Raw genomic sequence first — 20,365 nt, forward strand, 5'->3', positions numbered from 1 at the left:
AAAAAAAAAATATTTTTTTTATATATATATTAAACTTTCTTTAAAAAAAAAGTTTAACCTTTTGGAGAAAATAAAATCTACTCGACGACAGCTGTCAAAATATGGGATCTTTTGTGCCAAGACATAGACCCATTGCAAAATAACTGAAAGCTAGCTGTGTACTGGCCAGAATTTACAGAACAGCAATTTTGGGGGCGTGCATTTCTGGGCAGGGCTATGTTGGGCCTTGCTAGGAATATCACCCCCTGCTAAATTTGACTATGAAAGTGAGAGATGGCTGAAACCTACTGTGGTTACCCATAGTATTCCCCTCAATATACAGTAAGAATCATTTGATGCTAAGATATAAAGAACAGAAATGAATTCCCTCACTTTCCTCAGCCTCTTTCTCCCTTTCCTCCTCCTCCTTTTCACCTTGACAGATATTGCCCCAGTATGACTGCCCTGCCCCAGTCATGTTATTTCCACAATGGTAGTCCTTTTCCTGCACCCATAAGGAGTCCTCTTCCTCATCTTCATTCTGGAACAGGTCCTCCAACTTGAGATGGAAGAAGTTCATCCACTCTTTGGCCTCCGGGTCAGGGGAGTTGTTAGACATAAAACTCTAGGCCTAATGGGGCACAGGCCCCTATTCATATCCCTTTTATTCTTTCAAACTTGTTGCACACAATACATTACCAGGCTATAGAAACTCCCGTTGCTTAACCCCCTATACACAGTCAGCTTTGGCAGTATGATCCATGCCAGTGTGCGCACATTTCTTTTGCATTCATTTGAGAGCAAATCCTGTTTTTTTAAGCTTCATGTAATATTGTTTTTGTTTTACTCAAAATAAGATGACCGGTAAGCCTATCATTTAGAAACTTTCTTTAATTTTGTAATGTTTTCTTAGTCTATCAATTCTGACTTGTGTCCCGAGTCCGACACTTTGACTTCGTGCTGCAGTGGCTATTTAGCAAGCTCAGAAGAGCGCGCTGACATGGAATTCTGCATGAATTGGTTGTGTTTTCGGTTAAACTGCTTTGATTTTACAAGCGTTGATTGGGATATAGCATGTATATTTTCCGGGATTATCAATCTAAATGTATGCATTGACTACTAAAGTAAATTGTTAAAACTAAAACCTTAGATTTCACTGGGGCACAGAAGAGTTACTGGGGCACGTGCCCCAGTAAAAAGGGTCAAACGACGCCCCTGCTCAGAATCCTCCTCGACCTCATTCAGGAATGCCTTAGGCCCAAAGGACCGTGTTCACCTGTTCAACAGAGGCCTATTAATACCTAGGAATTCATAATAATCTTCTTCTCTGTGTCCGCCTTTTCAGAGTTCAGCTTAAACCTTTCACCAGAACAGCATCCTGCGGAGAAAAAACAGCTTGTAGTTTTTTCTGCCAAGCAAGGAGAACTGTCAAGTCTAAAACTGGAAAAATATTAAGACTTTTAAAAACTGTCGCCTACATGCGGATCTCTATATTGCACACATTGCAGCATACATCCTGATCCAACATATTAGCAATTGGCATTCCAATGATGAAACTAAAGGACAGTTAGCAGTATTATTAATCACTGATAAGCATCAGTAGGTTGAAGCCATTGATACCATACAATGACCAAGATGTGTACAAATTTCAAACAAAGTCGTAAATAGGCTACTTGTTACTTGTCAACCAGTAGGAGGCAGCATAACAGCACAACGGAAGAACTAAGGTTTTCCAAACCAGCTATGTGGTTGAGACAGTTATTTTAAACTATATACCAGGGCCTAGATTAATGATAGTAAAATACTAAACTAATCTCACATTCAAAAAATATATACAATTCCATAATCATCTACGGAAAGTCATAGTTATCTCTGCGTGAATGGCTGAATAGCTACGTATTGGTAAGTCTTCTTTGGCTAGAAGGGCTAGTCAACCTTGTCCGATAGCTAGTGTTAGCTAGTGTGAGCTAACTTAGACTTTGAGATAGCCCAGAGAAAAAGCTAGCACTTGGAAAATTCGCTGCAACTGCTTACATTACTAAACTTACAGTTGTAGTTTTGTAAACCTCTTTATTTTACTGCAGTGTAATGGTGCCACGAGTTTATAATATTTCCAGCACGTATAACTTCAGGTACAGTATTGGACAGGTATTTATTAGCTAGCTAGGATAGGTAAATAATATTGTTGTTAGTTTGGGCTAGCATTTGGGATACTATAGTACAGTATTGATTAACTAGCTAGGATGGAAGATAACATTGCCCCTGTCATCCGAAATGTTGCTTAGTATCAAGAAGACCCAAGCATTGTAGCTAGCATGCTAGCTAGCTAGTTTACCTCGCTTATGAACTTGACATAGCTATGCAAAAAAAGTATGTGCTGAATACAGTGATATATTAGATTGCTGGTTAAATTATTGTTAATGGTTCTGAAACGCTAAATTGAAAGTTGAGTTTAAAAACTTGTTCTGAATTGTTTCGCAGATGCCCCTATAGAAGATTACAGTGGCCCTAGGAATCTTTTTTGTAAACCATTATATAAAAGATTTTAAGATGCAGTCCTCTCCCACACACACATGAGTGCTGTGTTTCCCTGGCACTGGGCAGAGTGGCATGCCTGACCGGGACAGCTCCTACCTGTCTGGTGGTGGTGGGAACAGCAGCAGTGTGGGGGAGGAAGGGGGGCCAGGTTTGGGGGGCACAGGAGAGGGCAGAGGGGTATCAGCTGGGGGCAGTGGGTCAGGTGGTATGGGTGGAGGAGGTGCTCTAGGGAATGGGAGTTGTGGGGGGAGCGGAGCTGGGGGTCTGGGTTCAGGAGTTCCCCCTGATGGTGTCTGCAGGGACTTTTTGCGAAATGTGTGCAAGAGGGGCAAACGCTGCCGCTTTAAACATCCAGACTTTAATGAGGTGCCAGACTTGGGGGTGCAGAAGAATGAGTTCATCTTCTGTCATGACCACCAAAATAAGGAATGTGTACGCTCCAACTGCCGTTTTGTCCACGGATCAAAGGAGGATGAGGACTACTATAAGAAGAGTGGAGAGCTGCCCCTCAGGCTGAGGGGGAAAGTGGCAGCCGGTCTAGGACTGTCCCCCATGGACCTCCCTCATAGCCGAGGAGAGGTCCCCATCTGCAGAGACTTCTTAAAAGGAGAATGCCAGAGGGGCAACAAATGTAAATTCCGTCATGTTAAAAAGGACTTTGAGTTTGAGCCAAGTATGGGAGTGGGGGGAGTGATGGGACCAGGGGCCAGTGGGATGGTAAACACAGGTGGTGGGGTTGGTGGAGCGGGGGGAGGTGCCTGTGGGGGGATGTCTGGACTAGTTGGGAGTGTTGGTGGGGGTAACATGATCGGTATGGGTTGTCCTAGCCTGGGGGGTTGCAGAGACCCTGTCATCTCAGGGGTTGGGGGAGTTGGAGCTGTGGGAATGGGAGGATGCTTGTCCATGGGGCCATCAGGACAGCGTAGATATGACAGGGGTCCTTGCTCAGTGTATGACCCACTGTTTGAAAGTGGGCTATTTGAGACGGGGCCACTGGAGGTTCCTGTTGACCACACAGCCCTGCAACTGAAGAGGCGCAGACTCGAGGGGCTGCGCCTGTCAGACGTCAGTGGAGGAGGGCACTACGAGCTGGGGCTTCAGGCCACGCTGCAGCCTCGGCACATGGACTACCGCTTCCTGGAGGAGGAGAATGCTCTGCTGAGGAGGAGAGTGGAGGAACTCAAGAAGCAGGTAATTGTGCTTGAATTTAGCCTGAATCTATACATAACTTTCTTGCTAGATCATGTCATTTCAACATGTCTTTTTTCATGTTGATGTTTTCTTGTTCATGTCTTTCTCAGGTGTCTAACTTAATAGCCACTAATGAAGTTCTGCTGGACCAGAATGCCCAGTTCAGGAGCCAGACTAAGGTGTTGACCCTGTCCTCTGCTTCTGCACCCCCTGACCAGAGCTTGGTGTCCTCTGTTTGTGCAGTGAGCTCCTACAACCACAGTATTGCCCAGACTCACACAACCCTAAGCAGTGCAGGGCTGCAGCCTCGCCCCGTCAACCAACAGGACATGGGAGCTCCTACCGGAGCCCCTACAGCATCTCAAGCCAACTCTGTCCAACCGACTGCTCCCCCCCCCCACCTCAACCCTGAGATCACCCCCCTCTCTGCTGCCCTGGTCCAGACTATTGCTCAGGGTATGGCACCACCTGTCTCCATGGCACCCGTGACTGTATCCGTGGCACCTGTGGCTGTATCCATGGCACAGCCTCTGGCGGGCATTACTATGAGCCATGCCACCACCCCCATGGTATCCTACCCCATCGCCAGCCAGAGTATGAGGATCACCACCCTGCCTCACTGACCCAAACTCACCCTCTGTTGAGACTCGTTATTGTTTGTCAGAATGAGCTCAAGCTAGTGTTTGAGACTGGGTGTTTTGTGGCACTTAAAGCAGATAACAGTCAGAGACTGAAGTGGCTTTGGCTGACTTGTGAAGTCGAAGGTTTGTATTATGCCAAAGGGACCCTTGAAACAGGCACCAAAAGCTGTAACAAACTGTTAAATTATGCCACAAGAATATCATGGAACTCAACCTTTTTAGAATGTGACGCTGCCAGAAAATGTACTTTAAAGGTAGTTTATAGTTATGTGATTTGCTCTGGTGAAAGGTAACTTTGGTACTTTCATGAGAATAACAACCACTCAAAAAAACACATTTTGGTTGTAGCCTATTCCTTTTCAATTCAAAATCATTTTCATCAGATGTCTCAAACAAAAGCAAAAATGTGACCATTTCTGGTTGGTACTGGAGACTTCATAACTACTTACAATTATTAGTAGCCTACTAGCAAAATGTTGGACACCAAGGGAAGTCGGTGACAATGTGGGCAGTACAACATGTTATGCATAAAACTCAACAAGAAAGGACTTGGGCTCTTGCTATCTTGGAATAAGCTATTCTGTAAATACAACGTAAGTACACCTAGAGCCAACTATGTAAACAATTGGGGATTTTGGTTGGTTACCATAATCAGGTTGTGCAGGGATCGACAGACAAATGCATGCACGGATGTAGGGTTAACCAGAATGCACACACAGCAAGTTTAAAATAAACCGGGCTGTTAACTTTAGGGGCTATTGTTTTAAGGTGGTTGACTAAAGATTACATTCCCAACAATGGTTATAGCTACCATTGCGTTGGTTCATAAACTGGAAGTTTAGGCCTAGCCTCAATCGGTTCCTTTCTCAAAACGACATGGCCTATTGTGTAGTTTTTTTTGTATCAGCCTAGACGTCTTCTATTTCAGTACAATATTCAATAGCAAGTAAAATACCACATGCATAATCACTTTTTATTGCTAAACTGTAATGACATGCATATATTATGAGTCCAGCAAGGATGCGTCTTTTCTCTTCAGAGACACAGGGCGTGTTTTGATTCTGTCAACTGGTTGAACTCTACAGCAGCTCACCGTCAGACAAATCTTTTTGGGGCACAACGCGTAAGGAGTTGATTGTCTGCGGGCGGAGTGACAAAAAGGCCTAAACGGAAACTTTGTAGGAATATATGACTTTACGAATCGTTAACAAACAATTGCTTAAATAATTTGCACACCACCAAAGATGACACGGATGGACTTAAGTCAATAGTAAGGCGTGCGTTATTACTGGCTACTACAACTAGGCTAGCCTACTACATTCAAATTTGTACTGCTACCAACCCGGTCGAATAACATTGACATTGCGAGAAGACGACGACACGATGCAGGGAGGAAAAGATTCGGAGGCTATCGGCTTGAAGGGCACAGAGTATTCATCCCAATCCGTTAAGAATGCTCTGGATAGCGGAGAAACGGAAAACCCTAAAGCAAAGGGGATTGATACTGTGTCTGTTTTGTGGACTTTCGGAAAATGCCTTGGTGCATTGCTCCCTGTGTACCTGGCTGGATACTATCGGGTCAGCACCAGTTTGTTAGTTTTCGGGCTGATGGTCTACACTGGATGGAAACATTCACGCGAAGCGAAGGAGTCTCGCTTGCGGTCCGCCATTCAGTCTCTACATGACGAGCAAGAGTATACTTCCATGAAAGTATTTAAAAACAAACAAGATCTACCTTCTTGGGTAAGGATAACACCAAACGACTACTGGGAAATGGTCCAGACTCGGAAACATCAGACCCCTGTGACAGCATTGTCATCTAACCAATATTTTAAATGGCCTACCTAACGTTTTTGAACGTTAGCTAATTATCTGTCCAAAATAATTGAGACACGATGAACAATATTATCATTGCAGGCAACTCAGCGCTACTCAGGACCCATTAACTTAGTAGCTGTACTGATTCACTGTCTTTTATGTTTCATGATGGACATGCCAATAGCCAGGTGAAATAATTAAATTAAGCTTTTGGTATGTGGACTATCAGCTGCGTATGTCGGTCTCTCACATTTAGCCTTTGACTTGCAATATCAACCCTACATCTAAGTAGGCTAGGCACTTTTCAGTATCAACTATAAAGTAATTGCGGACTGATCAGGAGCAGTGAATGTAGAGGTGAATACATTTAGTAATAACAGATCAAGGGGGCAGAAAATGCCTTTCTAGATTACATCCATTATTTTATAATTCACATACGTATGTGAATTACCATGAGCAGCCATTCTAACTCACTTCCTGACGCTCATATTTTCCGTTATAGCATTCATGCAGCCTAAACCACATCCCACCAAACCCAAAGTAACAAGAAATGTTGTCGTAATGCAGAATTGTATGTCTTAACCCTAACTTCTATCCAGGTACCTGGATAGAAGAACGTACCATTACGTACGTACCATTTGGAACTAATCTAATATGAGGCCTAATTCCTTACAGGTCAATTTCCCAGATGTGGAGAAGGTGGAGTGGCTAAATAAGGTACTGCTTCACCCATGTGCTCTATTGCATTCTCTTCACCAATACAATAAAGGTGTGCCCCCTCTTTAAGAGACAACTTGAATCCATTGCTCTTCCATTAAGCCCACTGTAAACACACCCGCCTATTTTTCTCAGTGACACAGCTGTTGCGTTGACGGACAGTTGGTAGGGTTTGTTAGGCTAGCGTTGGCATTGCTGCAGCAGCAGCCATGTTGCTGGCCTCCCCTGCCACTATGTCTGGACTGGAGCTAGAGCTGCTCTCTCTTACTGCAGCCTACAACAGGCCCTCCGCTACTCTGTCAGCCTTTCCACTAGATGACTCACAGGAAAGGGGAGGGAAGAGCCTAAACTTCCAAAACCAATCAAACTGCAACCAACACTGTCGTCCCGAGCCTTGTCTTGCTGGCCATGCCCTTTAGAGCTAAGAATAAACTCCTTAGTTGAGAGAGAAAAAATACATCAAAGTGACTGCTGCAATGTGAACATGAGGTCTGTCTGAGGCCCTGTACTGTCTTGAGACAAAGCTGATATTCGAGCTGGGTTCCTTGAGGGGAGATCACCAGACTGCCTGCTCTCCTACAGGCCACATGCTCCACAGGAGCTCCATGCTGTTGGTGACTCACCCCAGATTGACGAGGCAACAGTCACCCGACCACAAATACCCGCTGCAGAGTAGTCTGCTTTCAGATAAACACAATCCCCCACATAAGAACTTGGTAAAGATCTAATGGGTTTCTATGGATACCATATTGAGGAAACAGTAGACGGGGAACATAAACACACTGCGGCAGCCACCAGAGAAGCCCTGTTTTCATGATCCACCAGAGTGCAAAATAGAGCCACATAAAGAACACATTGACAATGACTAGGGTAAGAGATCCATTTCCTGACTATTGTGTTATAACAGTCTGACGTGCGTATGCCCTGGCCCACCCATGCAGGTGTTGCAGCAGGTATGGCCCTTTGTGGGCCAGTATCTGGAGAAGCTGCTGGTAGAGACCATTGCTCCTTCCATCCGGAACTCCAGCTCCCACCTGCAGACCCTTAGCTTCACCAAGGTGGACTTTGGAGACAAGGTTTGAGGCTACAGATATCAGACGCGCACACAAAAACACACACAATGTGCTGTACATCATAATGCTTTGATGTCAATACCCACGTATTCATGAAAAGGTTTTTGTGTGGTGTTTTTTCTGTTTCTGTGCTGAAGGCCATGAAGGTTGTGGGGGTGAAAGCTCACACAGAGAACGAGAGAGGGCAGGTGCTGTTGGATCTGTACATCAGGTGACCTTTGACGTTCTGTTTGACTTGGCTCTGAACCTCACTGTCTGCAATTCAGTACTGATTAGCTCACTCCTAAAACTCTGGTATTAAGCAAAACATTCTCTTTCCCCTTTCCTCTTCTCTTTGTCCTTCCTTTCCCATGAAGCTATGTCGGCGATGTTGAGATCGATGTCGAGGTGAAGAGGTATTTCTGTAAAGCTGGAGTCAAGGGAATACAGGTAGGCAGTGTCAGAAAAGATACCTAGAAGAAAGGCTAAAACGAACCCTGTAAGGAATGTAGATAAATATGCAGTATTTAGTGTTGGTCTTTGATGCATCTCCTCTCTCCTCAGCTGCATGGGATGATGCGGGTGATTCTGGAGCCACTCATTGGTGATGTCCCTATTGTGGGCGCGGTCACCATGTTCTTTATCCGTAGGCCGGTGGGTCCTTGTTTCTGGCCTCCCTTGATCTTCCACTCCTCCTTCCATCCTGAGATCTCTATATCATCCCACCTCACTCCACAATAGCGTAGTCACCTCAGTTATATTCAGCTGTGTTTTTCTCATCTGTGTTTTGGTCTCATCCTAGAAATTGGATATCAATTGGACTGGACTGACTAATCTGTTGGACATTCCTGGCCTGAAGTGAGCATTGTATTGGATGTAAAAATGTATTCTGATGTTACCTACTGTATGTACCGGCCAGTTAACCCCTCTCTCCCTCTCGGTGTTCCAGTGTCATGTCTGACAGTATGATCATGGATGCCATCGCCTCCTTCCTGGTCCTGCCCAATCGCCTCACTGTCCCTTTAGTGGCAGACCTGCATGTGGCCCAACTCCGCTCCCCTCTGCCTAGGGTGAGACCCTGCCACACACACTGCTAACACACTGCGGCACACACAGCTGAACCTCATGGCTTTACCTTCTTTTCAATTCTCCCCCTTCTTACCACCTAGGGTGTGGTGCGCATCCACCTGGTGGAGGCTGAGGACCTTGCAGCCAAGGACAACTACATGAAGGGGGTGATAGCGGGTATGTCCGACCCCTACGCCCTGCTCAGGGTGGGCCCTCAGACCTTCACCTCCCACCACATAGACAACACCCTCTGCCCCAAATGGGGCGAGATGTACGAGGTGAGACGCTTAGAGAACAGCACAGACGTGTGTTCTGTCATTTTCTCATTGTTTTTTAGGATGTGTATCCATGCGCTGTTGGTAAGGTGTGTGTTGCTCCCATGGTCCACATCTGTTTCAGTAGAGGGCTCTGTAGGGTGGTGTTTCCCATCATGGTGCAGTGTCGAGACCATAGCCATGTCAGTGTCCACACTCATGGGTCGGTGTGCCAGTCAGGCCTCATGCCCCGGTGTGTGTCCATGTGTATCAGGTCATTGTCCATGAGGTGCCGGGTCAGGAGTTGGAAGTGGAGGTGTATGACAAAGACACCGACCAGGATGACTTCCTGGGGAGGTACATGTCTCAGCCCATGTGTCTTTAGATGTTGCATCTCACAATGTCCCTTTTCACGTCAGACTCATGGGGGGAGAATGCCCACCGTTATTGGGTTGTGCATTTGAGCACTATAGCATTTCTAAACGGACACATTTGTCTTTCTGTCCATATGCACACACACACACACACACAGGACAAAGGTGGATCTGGGGATAGTGAAGAAGTCCACAGTTGTTGATGAAGTGAGTGATTTGAAATACCTTCAAAGTTAATTACAACAAAATATGCCTTAATATAAGCAAAACCGAAACGTACATGGTTTTCTTAAAGTGTCTTGTGTGGTGGTCTCCTCAGTGGTTCCCTCTAAAAGACACTCGTTCTGGCCGAATCCACCTCAAAATGGAGTGGCTGAGCTTGCTGCCCAACACAGACCAACTGGACCAGGCCTGCTTTTTTATGCTCTCCTTCACACACACACATACACACACACACACACACACACACACACACACACACACACACACACACACACTACAGTTAATGATACACAAGCACAATAAGCATTTCTGTATCCTACAACAGTGGTGAGTGTGTTCAGTATATTGGCAGCGGGCCAAAGTGAAAGAATGTGCTAGAACGTTGGCGCTCCTCCACCCTTCTCTCCCAGGTCCTCCAGAGGAACGAGAGTGTGATTGTGTCCAGTAAGACTGCAGACCCCCCCTCGGCAGCCATCTTGGCCGTCTATCTGGATAAAGCTGAGGCTCTTCCTGTGAGTCATTTCTAGAGCTTTCTCTTTCCTTGGATTCCCAATCCTTTCTCCCAACACAGCCCAAGGCTGATTCCTGTCTCTGGATATAATGAGTCTCTGAAAATATTTTAACCTCATTCACTGTGTTACTTGCTCAGGCATGTTAAGGAAAATGTTGACCTTTTAACAGACACTTTCACTTAGCAGATGCTTGTTTTCTTTTTGTGTGCATGTGTTACAGATGAAGAAAGGTAGTAAGGAACCGAGTCCCATGGTGCAGTTGTCTGTGCAGGACATCACAAGAGAAAGCAGGGTACTGTCAACAAGAATCTTCTTAAACAGAACCCCTTCAGTATGTACAATATTGTGTCTCCTACGTGGAAGAAATGAACTCTCTCCTCCTCCTCCTCCCTGTCTCTGTCTTCGCTCAGACGTTTTACACAACTATCAACCCAGAGTGGGAGGATGCCTTTACCTTCTTTATCCAGGATCCACGTCAACAGGACATAGATATCCAGGTGAACTCGACTGAAAATCCCAGTTGGGAATGGTTCAGTACATTTCCATTTCATTACAGCTGCCGGATCACTTTACTGTCTTAATCTTTCTGTACGGACACAGCAGTTGTTAAATGAGTTTGTATTATTCTAAATACACTGTCGTCTCCAGGTGAAGGACAACGACCGTGTGCAGACCCTTGGCAGTCTGACTATCCCTCTCTCCAGACTGCTGTCCAGCCCCAACCTTTCTCTGGACCAGTGGTTCCAGCTGAACAACTCTGGGCCTGCCAGCCGAATTTACATCAACATTGTACTCAGGGTAAAATATATCAGTGGATCTCCAATACTTTCTGTTCTGTTTATGTCTTTGTGTGATGGTGACACATTTCCTCTCTCTCTCAGGTGCTGTGGCTGGATGAACTGAAGGTGTCCACAGCTCTCCTCTCCACAGAGGCAGCTCACCTGGCAGATGGGCGTTCCAAGCCTCGGCCCCAGCACACCACCCCTGACCCCAGCTTTGCCACGGAGGTAATTGTCACAGTACACCAGGGGTTTCTAATCCTGGTCCTCAAGGGCCACTGTCCCCCATGTTTTAGATGTTTCCCTGCTCCAGCACACCTGTTTCAAATGAATGGGTCGTTATCAAGCTCTGTGGAAGCCGGGTAATGACCATTCATTTGAATCAGGTGTGCTGGAGCAGGGAAACATCTAAAACATGCAGGACAGTGGCCTAGGACTAGGATTGGACACCCCTGCAGTACACGATTATGGCACATAGAAGATATACAGAACATGACCAACAGGATGAAATGGAAAGACTACTATATCAAGTTGTAGAGTAACATACCTAGGTATACAAGTTGTACTATACATAGTATTACAGACTTTTTTTTTCTTTAAGGGGGTTTTGAGAATCCATCTTCTGGAAGGTCAAAACCTGGTGCCCAAGGACAACCTGATGGGGGGAATGGTGAAGGGAAAGAGTGACCCCTACGTGGTGATCAACATTGGTGGGGAGACCTTCAGAAGTCAGGTCATCAAGGGGAACCTGAACCCCACCTGGAATGAGATGTATGAGGTATGGCAGGGCACTGGGACAGGACTGGAGAAGACATCTGTAGTCTGTTTCATAGACAACATAAAGGATGTCATTGCTCAACTAATTGGCTGGATTTAGTAAGGTTACATTTATAGTCTAAATAGGTTGTGCATAGCAGGACAATTGTATTACTGTGGGGGACAAAGCAAAGTACTGTATCCCAGAATCTGTTTCGACTCTAAGCTGGTTGGAGATGACCTTTAAAGCTGAACGCTTGTCTTGTGTTTAAGGTGGTTCTGACCCAACTTCCTGGTCAGGAATTGCAGTTGGAGATGTTTGACAAAGACATGGATATGAAGGATGACTTTATGGGCAGGTAATACCTTCTACTATTGTAGTATGCTACTGCTAGATTAGGCCTGTAGTTTCTGTGCTCCTGTTTGTTTGCTCCATAATCTCAAACAGCTCCATCTGTTGATACAGGTTAAAGGTCAGTCTGAAGGATCTAATCAGCTCACAGTACACAGACCAGGTGAGTTCTTCATGTAGGCGTCTATATCAAGGGTCAGCTTGTGTGAGTGCAAACCATGCTTGACTAGTGTATTGCTGTGTTCCAGTGGTACACTCTGAATGATGTGAAGTCTGGTCGTGTTCACCTGGTACTGGAGTGGGTACCAACGGTATCAGAACCAAACAGACTGGACCAGGTGAGGATCATCTCCAAGCTGATTGATGTACAGTGAACAGTGATACAGACTCACTCACTGGTTTGTTTTTGTGTGTGTATGTGTGGTCAGGTGATGCAGTTCCAGTCCAGGCAGTCCTTCCAGAACAAGGCTGTTCCCTCTGTGGCCCTGCTGTTTGTGTATGTGGATAGTGCAAACGGTCTGCCAGTGAGTCAACTTCCTCTTTCATTTGACAATATCCTTGTCTGTGGGTCAGATGGCTGAGTGGTTAGGGAATTAATCAGAAGGTCCTTGGGTAAGGCACTTCATCCTACTTGCCTCGGGGGGAATGATCCTGTAATGTAAGTCACTCTGGATAAAAGCATCTGCTAAATGACTAAATGTAAATGTAATGTATATGTCTGTGGTGATGCTTTGGTATACCTCCTAATGGGCAGGCTATTGTGCCACCTAGTGGTTGTCTTGAAACAGAGCATGTTTTTGTTTTTTCTACAGTTGAAGAAGAGTGGGAAGGAGCCAAAGGTAGGAGCTGAGCTCATTCTTGGACACACCTCCCACAAAACGACGGTGAGATACTCAACTTCCATCCACCATAGTTCAGTTTAATAGTCTGGAGCTATAGCACATTACAATGTAAAGGAGGTGTCTTCATCTGCATTTGACCACTCAACTCCCTGAAGGTGTGTGATCGCTCTACGTCGCCTCAGTGGGACGAGGCTTTCTACTTCCTGGTGCGTGACCCTAGAGAGCAGGTCCTGATCGTGAAGGTGAGCACTTTCAACAGCTCTTCCTAATAACCTTACCAACACTGTATGAAAAGTAGAAGTGTTCTGATAGGGGAGAGTTCAGGGATTCATTCTTTAGTCTCTTCTTCTAGTTGTCTCACAGTTGGAGTCTGCCTATTGGGTCTCTGGTGGTCCCAGTCAGAGAGCTGCTGTCAGAACCTCAGCTGGTCCTGGACCAGTGGCTCAGTCTGGATGGAGCCTCACCTGACAGTCACATCCTGCTGAGGGCCCAGCTCAAGGTGACGAGTCAACTTTCCACACACACAAACAGACCTCCATTAGACCTTGTATACAGTTTGTAAAAGTTTAAAAACTTAAGGGGAAAATAACCAAAGACATGGCTCGGTGCAAGTATGCTCAGCAAGGAGGAAGTACCTTGAAGAGAGGATTGATTCCAGATAGTGTATAATTAGATATTTTGAAATGGGGCACTTTGAAGGCAAGGAGGTTCCCTGATGATAATGCTATTGATTGTAATGAAACCCCCCCAGGTGCTGAGCCCTAAGATGTGCCAGAGAGGAGCGGACCAGACAGAGCCCTCCATGGCTCCCTCTACCATGACCACTAAACAGAGCTTGGAGAGAGACATGGCACAGAAGTAATACACTCACAAGAACACACCTGTATGCAACAATACTCTACGAATACACACCTTCAATAAGACTTTATTAGAATACCAGTAAAGTATACCCCATAAACTCCCACAATGCACATTTATTATCCTGTCTCAGTGTGCTCCATCTCCCTCCATCAGGTCCAGTGCAAGGGAATCTCCCCCAGCACCAGTCTCCAGTTCCCTGCCTGTGTCTGAGGGAGCTGAGAGGAAAGCAGCTGATAAAGTGGTCCCTAAACCAGCGACAGAAGATAAGATGGTCCCTAAAGCAGCGACAGAAGATAAGATGGTCCCTAAAGCAGCGACAGAAGATAAGGTGGTCCCTAAAGCAGTGACACCAGACATCCACCCTCCCGCTACCCCCCTTCCTCCACACACCACCCCAGGCCCCAGCTTTGGTGCTGAGGTGAGATCATAGTGGGAGTAGGTGCTGTTGTAGCTGAAGCCATCCTGTTGTTTTAGATTTGCAGCAGTTACAGTCTTTGTCCTGTAGGGGGTGCTGAGGATCCACCTGCTGGAGGCCCAAAACCTGGTTGCCAAGGACAACCTGATGGGGGGCATGGTGAAGGGCAAGAGTGACCCCTATGTCAAGATCCATATTGGAGATGCCAACTTTAAGAGTCATGTGATCAAAGAGAATCTTAACCCCACCTGGAATGAGATGTACGAGGTATTGAAGGAAGTTTAGGTTTCAACGTGTCCCGTCTCAAACGCACATTCCCAGACACAAGCGAAGAGCATAATCATTATACCGTTTCCCCCCCCCACCCCTAGGCAATATTGGTCCTTAAGGTTGGCTTGGAGGTACAGATCGAGCTTTATGACAAAGACATGGACAAAGATGACTTCCTGGGCAGGTAAGAGGAACGTAGCTGATCCTTGTTGTGCTTTATTAAAGGTATACTATCCCTCATTGTGTTGATGGAAATTCTTCTGTCTGTGATCAGGTTTAAAGTCAGTATGAGTGACATCATCCAGTCCCAGTACACAGACCAGGTGAGGATCATCTTGCTCTCTCTATTCAGTCCACCAAGTGCATGCCTTCATCCATGGCGACTCACTACTACTGTATATGACTGTATTCCAGTGGTACACTCTGAATGATACGAAGTCTGGTCGTGTTCACCTGGTACTGGAGTGGGTACCAACAGTATCAGAACCCAGCAGACTGGACAAGGTCAGTAAATCTATTCTTATTGCTAAGTGTATATCATATGATATGTCATATCATACGACTTAAACATATCATATCACTTGAACGGTTTGGTTTCCTCCCCAGGTGCTGCAGCTGCAGTCACAGCAGTCCTTCCACAACAAGGCGGTTCCCTCTGCTGCTCTGCTGTTTGTCTACATGGACAGGGCCCACTCACTGCCTGTGAGGCCCCTTGAAACTGTTCTCTCAAACACAGAACCATCATTCACCACTCCCAGCTGTGGATTGAGTGTATTCCTGCAGGCTGTTTTATAATGTGTTACTGTGTGTGTTTGCAGTTAATGAAAAGTGGGAAGGAGCCTAAAGCTGGAGCTGAACTTGTCGTTGGGAAAACCACCCACAGAACCAAGGTGAGAAACATGAAATAATGTTTCCCTTGGCAACCAAGATTTCACTGCTTAGGATAGAAATCAGGAAAATACTAGTGAACCACATGGATGATGAACAACTCTTTCTGTATCTGTCCTTTCTGTCTTCCTGAAGGTGTGTGATCGCTCCACATCACCCCACTGGGATGAGTATTTCTACTTCCAGGTTTATGATCCCAGAGAAGACATGCTCATAGTAAAGGTGAGTGTTGGGTTAGCCTCAGCAAGGCACCAGTACACACAGAACACAATATGGTGTCACTGGACTTCACTGCCATGCTCAATCTGTCTGATTCTCTTGTCTTTGACCAGCTGTCCAGTGACTGGGAGCAGGCACTGGGATCCCTGGTGGTCCCAGTCAGAGAGCTGCTGTCACAACCTCAGCTGGTCCTGGACCAGTGGCTCAGTCTGGATGGAGCCTCACCTGGCAGTCAGATCCTGCTGAGGGCCCAGCTCAAGGTGAGGGGACACCTTTGGACACTATCACATATACATGTGTAAATGAATGTATATACTGTTCACACAGTAGACACACTGTTTACAACATGTTTATTATTCACAGATTCTGAACTCCAAGATGACAGATGAAGTAGCCAAACCCCAGGTATCTGTTATTGGTCCAGACACCTTTACTGACGCTGAGGAAGAGGAGCCTTTCACTGCCTTTGAGCAGTCAGTCACAGCAGCCAATGAGGAGGAGCCACACTGTCAGGTGCAATCTGAAAAGTGAGTCATCATCTTGTATGACTGCATACTTTTCAGTCAGTTGCATGTCAAGCTTGAATGATGATCATTGAATGGAAAGAATGAATAGAATGTGTGTGTGTGTGTGTGTCTGTGTGTATTCTCAGGCCTGTTGCTGTCTTCAGTCATCCATCCTCTGTCCCTCAACCTGAGACAAGGGAAGTGGTTCCTGATGTCACTAAAAGAGACCCCAGTCCTGCTGACGTGACTGTCCACAGGCACAGCCATCCTGATCCCAGCGCCAGCGTCAAGGTTAGACAATACTGTCTTGGAAGACAACAACTATTGTGTCATGTATTGGGATAGTCAAGTGCAACAGCATACTCGGGTACAATGTCATGCCTTAACAGGTAGAAGACCCAGGGTGTACTGAGGTGGAAAAACCAGAGGCCACAGCCCAAGAATCTCTCCCAGCAGCTAAGCCAAAGGAGTGAGTTCCATTAGGTTTGCACTGCAGTAGCCCAGACGTATGCAGGCTGTGAAGGAACCCAACGCTGATCTCCTGTCATGGTGTTGTCTTGTGTTTCTTGTGCATCCCTGTGTGTATATGTACAGGTCTGGCATTGGAGGATTAATTCAGGCTACAGTGACTACACTCCCTTCCATTACAGTCCCTGTGGTGGTCAAATCTGATCCCCACCCTGCTGTAACAAGACCATCACACACCAGCCCAGAGCCTGGCTTTGGCAGAAAGGTTGGTGGGGTTCACTGGTGGAAGTTTATGCACAGATACGGTTTCAAAATACACTGTAGTTGCTCTGCAGCCGTTACAGTCTTTGTCCTGTAGGGGATGCTGAGGATCCACCTGCTGGAGGCCCAAAATCTGGTTGCCAAGGACAACCTGATGGGGGGCATGGTGAAGGGCAAGAGTGACCCCTACGTTAAGATCCATATCGGAGATACCAAGTTTAAGAGTCACGTGATCAAGGAAAATCTCAACCCAATCTGGAATGAGATGTATGAGGTCAGAAAATAATTTTGCTTTCCACAAATGGTGGTGCAGTGTCATTGGTTTGGATGTTTGCTGTCTCCACTGTTTCTGACTGCCGTGTTTCTTCGCAGGTGGTTCTGAGTGTGCAGGCTGGCCAGCAGATTCAGTTTGAACTCTATGATAAAGACCTGGACTCTGATGACTTCCTTGGCAGGTGTGTTTGTGTGCCAAGTATACTACACTCCTTGATGCTTGACCTGGAACTTTGGAATGATTACATTGACTGAAGTGCACCTTGGTCCATCAGGGCCATTTACAGACTCACCTTTTTCTTTGTCTAATAATTTATAGTTTAGGGATAAGTTGACAGAGAGAGCTTCTATGTGTGTTTACAGGTTTACCATCAGACTGAGTGATGTCATCAGCTCCCACTATACTGACCAGGTGAGTGTGTGAATCATCCAAACAATCTTGGCAAGGGGTGTCCTGTAACAATGACTCAAAATCACACCCATATTACGGCAACATCCTTGAATTGCAAGTCGTTCCAATAGTTAAAGGGAAGTGTTAGGGATTTTCTGTGTTTTGGTGCCCTAATGATACTCTCTGATCTTTTTCAGTGGTACACTCTGAATGATGTGAAGTCTGGTCGTGTTCACCTGGTCCTGGAGTGGGTACCTACAGTATCAGAACCCAGCAGGCTGGACCAGGTCAGAACTTTCTAATGACCCTCTGTTAATTCATCCTCTTATCCTTGAATATTCATCTCCAGTCTACCTGTTCTTCTCACTGTGTACTGTAGGCTGTATCTGAAGGCAGTTATTAATTCATATTAGAATCCTGTTGAACCAGATGTCTGAGGTCTGTCACAGGGCATAATAACTGTAGAATGTGTGATCTCTAAACATGCCCCTCCCAGGTGCTGCAGCTACAGTCTCTGCAGTCCTTCCACAACAAGGCGGTTCCCTCTGCTGCTCTGCTGTTTGTCTACATGGACAGAGCCCACTCACTGCCTGTGAGGCCCCTTGAAACTGTTCTCTCAAACACAGAACCATCATTCACCACTCCCAGCTGTGGATTGAGTGTATTCCTGCAGGCTGTTTTATAATGTGTTACTGTGTGTGTTTACAGTTAAAGAAAAGTGGGAAGGAGCCTAAAGCTGGAGCTGAACTCGTCGTTGGGGACACCACCCACAGAACCAAGGTGAGATCGTCATCATACTTGTATATGTCCAACCAAAAGAGACATGTCTCAGGAAATAACCCCCCATTCCCATGTGTCTTTGAAGGTGTGCGATCGCTCCACTTCTCCTCACTGGAATGAAGCTTTCCACTTTGTGGTTCATGACCCTAAACACGAAATGCTAATTGTCAAGGTGAGACATTGTTTGTTTTTGATGACACAATGATTAAGTCTATACAATCCACAAAAGCATGTAATGTTACATTAAAGATAATAAATATGATAATGTCACAAAAGCACATACTACAGGAATGTCTGTATTCACATGCAGCTGTCCAGTGGTTGGGAGCAGGCACTGGGTTCCCTGGTGGTCCCAGTCAGAGAGCTGCTGTCAGAACCTCAGCTGGTCCTGGACCAGTGGCTCAGTCTGGATGGAGCCTCACCTGGCAGTCAGATCCTGCTGAGGGCCCATCTTAAGGTGAGAGGCTACATTTTGTACGTGTATCACAATTCTTGAATGGTTTATATTATTTCAACTTCTCGTTAGGACTTTGACATTACTGTATACGGTTTCATATTGTCTGTGGCACAATGATCAAGAACTAAAAGCTGGACTTTCCCCATGTACAGATCTTAGAATCCAAGATGGTGGAGATGATAAGCCAGGGGACTGTGCCATGCTCTGCTTATGGTGGCGGCAGTGGACAAGTGAAGCTGTCTCTGTCCTATGCTTCCAAGGAGAGAAAGCTTGTTGTCATTGTACACGCCTGCAGGTACAGGCCTAGTCATCTTTATGTCTACTCACTAGTTATTTAATTTATTTCCTATTTTGTATATCTTCAAATACCATTTGTAAGAGGAGCCTTGTCCAACTAAACGTGTGTGTGTGTGTGTGTGTGTGTGTGTGTGTGTGTGTAGGGGCCTGGTGTCGTCTAGTCCTCCAGACACCTATATCTCCCTCATGCTTCTGCCAGACAAAAGCAAGGCCACCAAGAAGAAGACTGCCACCAAGAAGAAAGATCTAAACCCAGAGTACAATGAGAGGTGTGTGTAGGGGCCTCGTGCTTGTGTGTGTGATTGTTTAAGTTGTCATGACAGACTTCTAACGTGAGTGCCTTGGTCTGGCCCGCCCTGCCAGGTTTGAGTTTGACGTGTCTGTGGAGGATGCCAGGTTCAGACATCTGAGTGTCTCGGTGAAGAACAGCTCCACCACCTTCAGGAGCCGTGAGAAGGACGTCCTGGGCCAGGTCAGTCTGACGCTCTTTCACTGCTGCACTGCACAGACACAACCACACTCACCACCACTGGTTGGATTTACCGTAGCTATTGTAATGTCATCACCCACTGTTGTTGCATTCAACAATTACCTTTCAATTGAATACAGTTAATAAGTTAACTGCAAACATTTCCTTTAGGTTCAAATAGAGCTGGCGGAGATTGACCTGGTCTCTGGTATCACAAAATGGTGAGTCATACAGCCAGTACTGACATATTTTCCAAATCCACTGACATCAGATCAGTGGAGAGGTTCCGTATGTGTTTAGAAGCTATTTAAGTTGATGATTGACATTCTTCTTTCTTTCTCTCCAAGGTTGAACTTGGAGGAGGCTGAATAGTGTCAATAACAACCTGCTGCGCTTACCATACCTGTCAAAGGTCACCTGTACTATCTCACTCAGAGGCCTTCATCTTGCTACGCACAACACAATCACACCACTGTGGCAGCCAACCCCTTTAATCATCTATATCCGTTTGCATGTGAGATTCATATTGCTGTAGACTCACTCTCACCAAAGACAAGACTACATGTCAGAACAGTATACAACCTGGAGGGGAACAGGATGGAAAACGTACACACCTATACTGTATGTTGTTTTTGTGTTTATCAGTAATTCAACAGTTACAAAGGTCTTTGTTATGATGGTCAGCAATATTACATAAACGTTTATGTGTTTTTTA

General features: G+C 45.8%; 2 protein-coding genes across 2 annotated transcripts; both read left to right on the forward strand.

The window, feature by feature from the left end:
- Positions 1 to 1,682: 1,682 nt before the first annotated feature.
- Positions 1,683 to 4,698, forward strand: zc3h10 (zinc finger CCCH-type containing 10). The gene is made up of 3 exons (XM_047025153.1): positions 1,683 to 1,881; positions 2,461 to 3,708; positions 3,819 to 4,698. The coding sequence occupies exons 2-3, from the start codon at positions 2,590 to 2,592 to the stop codon at positions 4,329 to 4,331; spliced, it is 1,632 nt and encodes a 543-aa protein (XP_046881109.1). The 5' UTR covers positions 1,683 to 1,881; positions 2,461 to 2,589; the 3' UTR covers positions 4,332 to 4,698.
- A 726-nt stretch (positions 4,699 to 5,424) lies between these two features.
- Positions 5,425 to 20,360, forward strand: esyt1b (extended synaptotagmin-like protein 1b). The gene is made up of 52 exons (XM_047024797.1): positions 5,425 to 6,092; positions 6,843 to 6,884; positions 7,826 to 7,960; positions 8,095 to 8,168; positions 8,314 to 8,386; positions 8,501 to 8,590; positions 8,739 to 8,794; positions 8,886 to 9,006; positions 9,106 to 9,282; positions 9,533 to 9,615; positions 9,791 to 9,839; positions 9,952 to 10,041; positions 10,265 to 10,366; positions 10,587 to 10,658; positions 10,777 to 10,863; positions 11,015 to 11,164; positions 11,248 to 11,373; positions 11,747 to 11,923; positions 12,175 to 12,260; positions 12,368 to 12,416; positions 12,502 to 12,591; positions 12,682 to 12,777; positions 13,066 to 13,137; positions 13,251 to 13,337; positions 13,448 to 13,594; positions 13,847 to 13,953; positions 14,110 to 14,374; positions 14,462 to 14,638; positions 14,743 to 14,825; positions 14,916 to 14,964; positions 15,056 to 15,145; positions 15,248 to 15,343; positions 15,460 to 15,531; positions 15,665 to 15,751; positions 15,862 to 16,008; positions 16,112 to 16,275; positions 16,401 to 16,545; positions 16,644 to 16,723; positions 16,849 to 16,987; positions 17,081 to 17,257; positions 17,356 to 17,438; positions 17,620 to 17,668; positions 17,845 to 17,934; positions 18,144 to 18,239; positions 18,356 to 18,427; positions 18,513 to 18,599; positions 18,738 to 18,884; positions 19,037 to 19,179; positions 19,325 to 19,450; positions 19,545 to 19,653; positions 19,822 to 19,871; positions 19,998 to 20,360. The coding sequence occupies exons 1-52, from the start codon at positions 5,733 to 5,735 to the stop codon at positions 20,020 to 20,022; spliced, it is 5,646 nt and encodes a 1,881-aa protein (XP_046880753.1). The 5' UTR covers positions 5,425 to 5,732; the 3' UTR covers positions 20,023 to 20,360.
- Positions 20,361 to 20,365: the final 5 nt, after the last annotated feature.

Source organism: Hypomesus transpacificus, chromosome 9, assembly GCF_021917145.1.
Source record: "Hypomesus transpacificus isolate Combined female chromosome 9, fHypTra1, whole genome shotgun sequence".
Lineage (NCBI taxonomy): Eukaryota > Metazoa > Chordata > Actinopteri > Osmeriformes > Osmeridae > Hypomesus > Hypomesus transpacificus.

What these genes read in the sequence shown, in the direction of transcription:
- zc3h10 (XM_047025153.1), top strand. Translation starts at nt 2,590, where the DNA reads ATGCCTGACCGGGACAGCTCCTACCTGTCTGGTGGTGGTGGGAACAGC. An exon ending in TGGAGGAACTCAAGAAGCAG is followed by an intron (nt 3,709 to 3,818) that starts GTAATTGTGCTT and finishes TGTCTTTCTCAG; the next exon opens with GTGTCTAACTTAATAGCCAC.
- esyt1b (XM_047024797.1), top strand. Translation starts at nt 5,733, where the DNA reads ATGCAGGGAGGAAAAGATTCGGAGGCTATCGGCTTGAAGGGCACAGAG. An exon ending in AAAGATGACTTCCTGGGCAG is followed by an intron (nt 14,826 to 14,915) that starts GTAAGAGGAACG and finishes GTCTGTGATCAG; the next exon opens with GTTTAAAGTCAGTATGAGTG. An exon ending in AGCCTGGCTTTGGCAGAAAG is followed by an intron (nt 16,988 to 17,080) that starts GTTGGTGGGGTT and finishes TTTGTCCTGTAG; the next exon opens with GGGATGCTGAGGATCCACCT.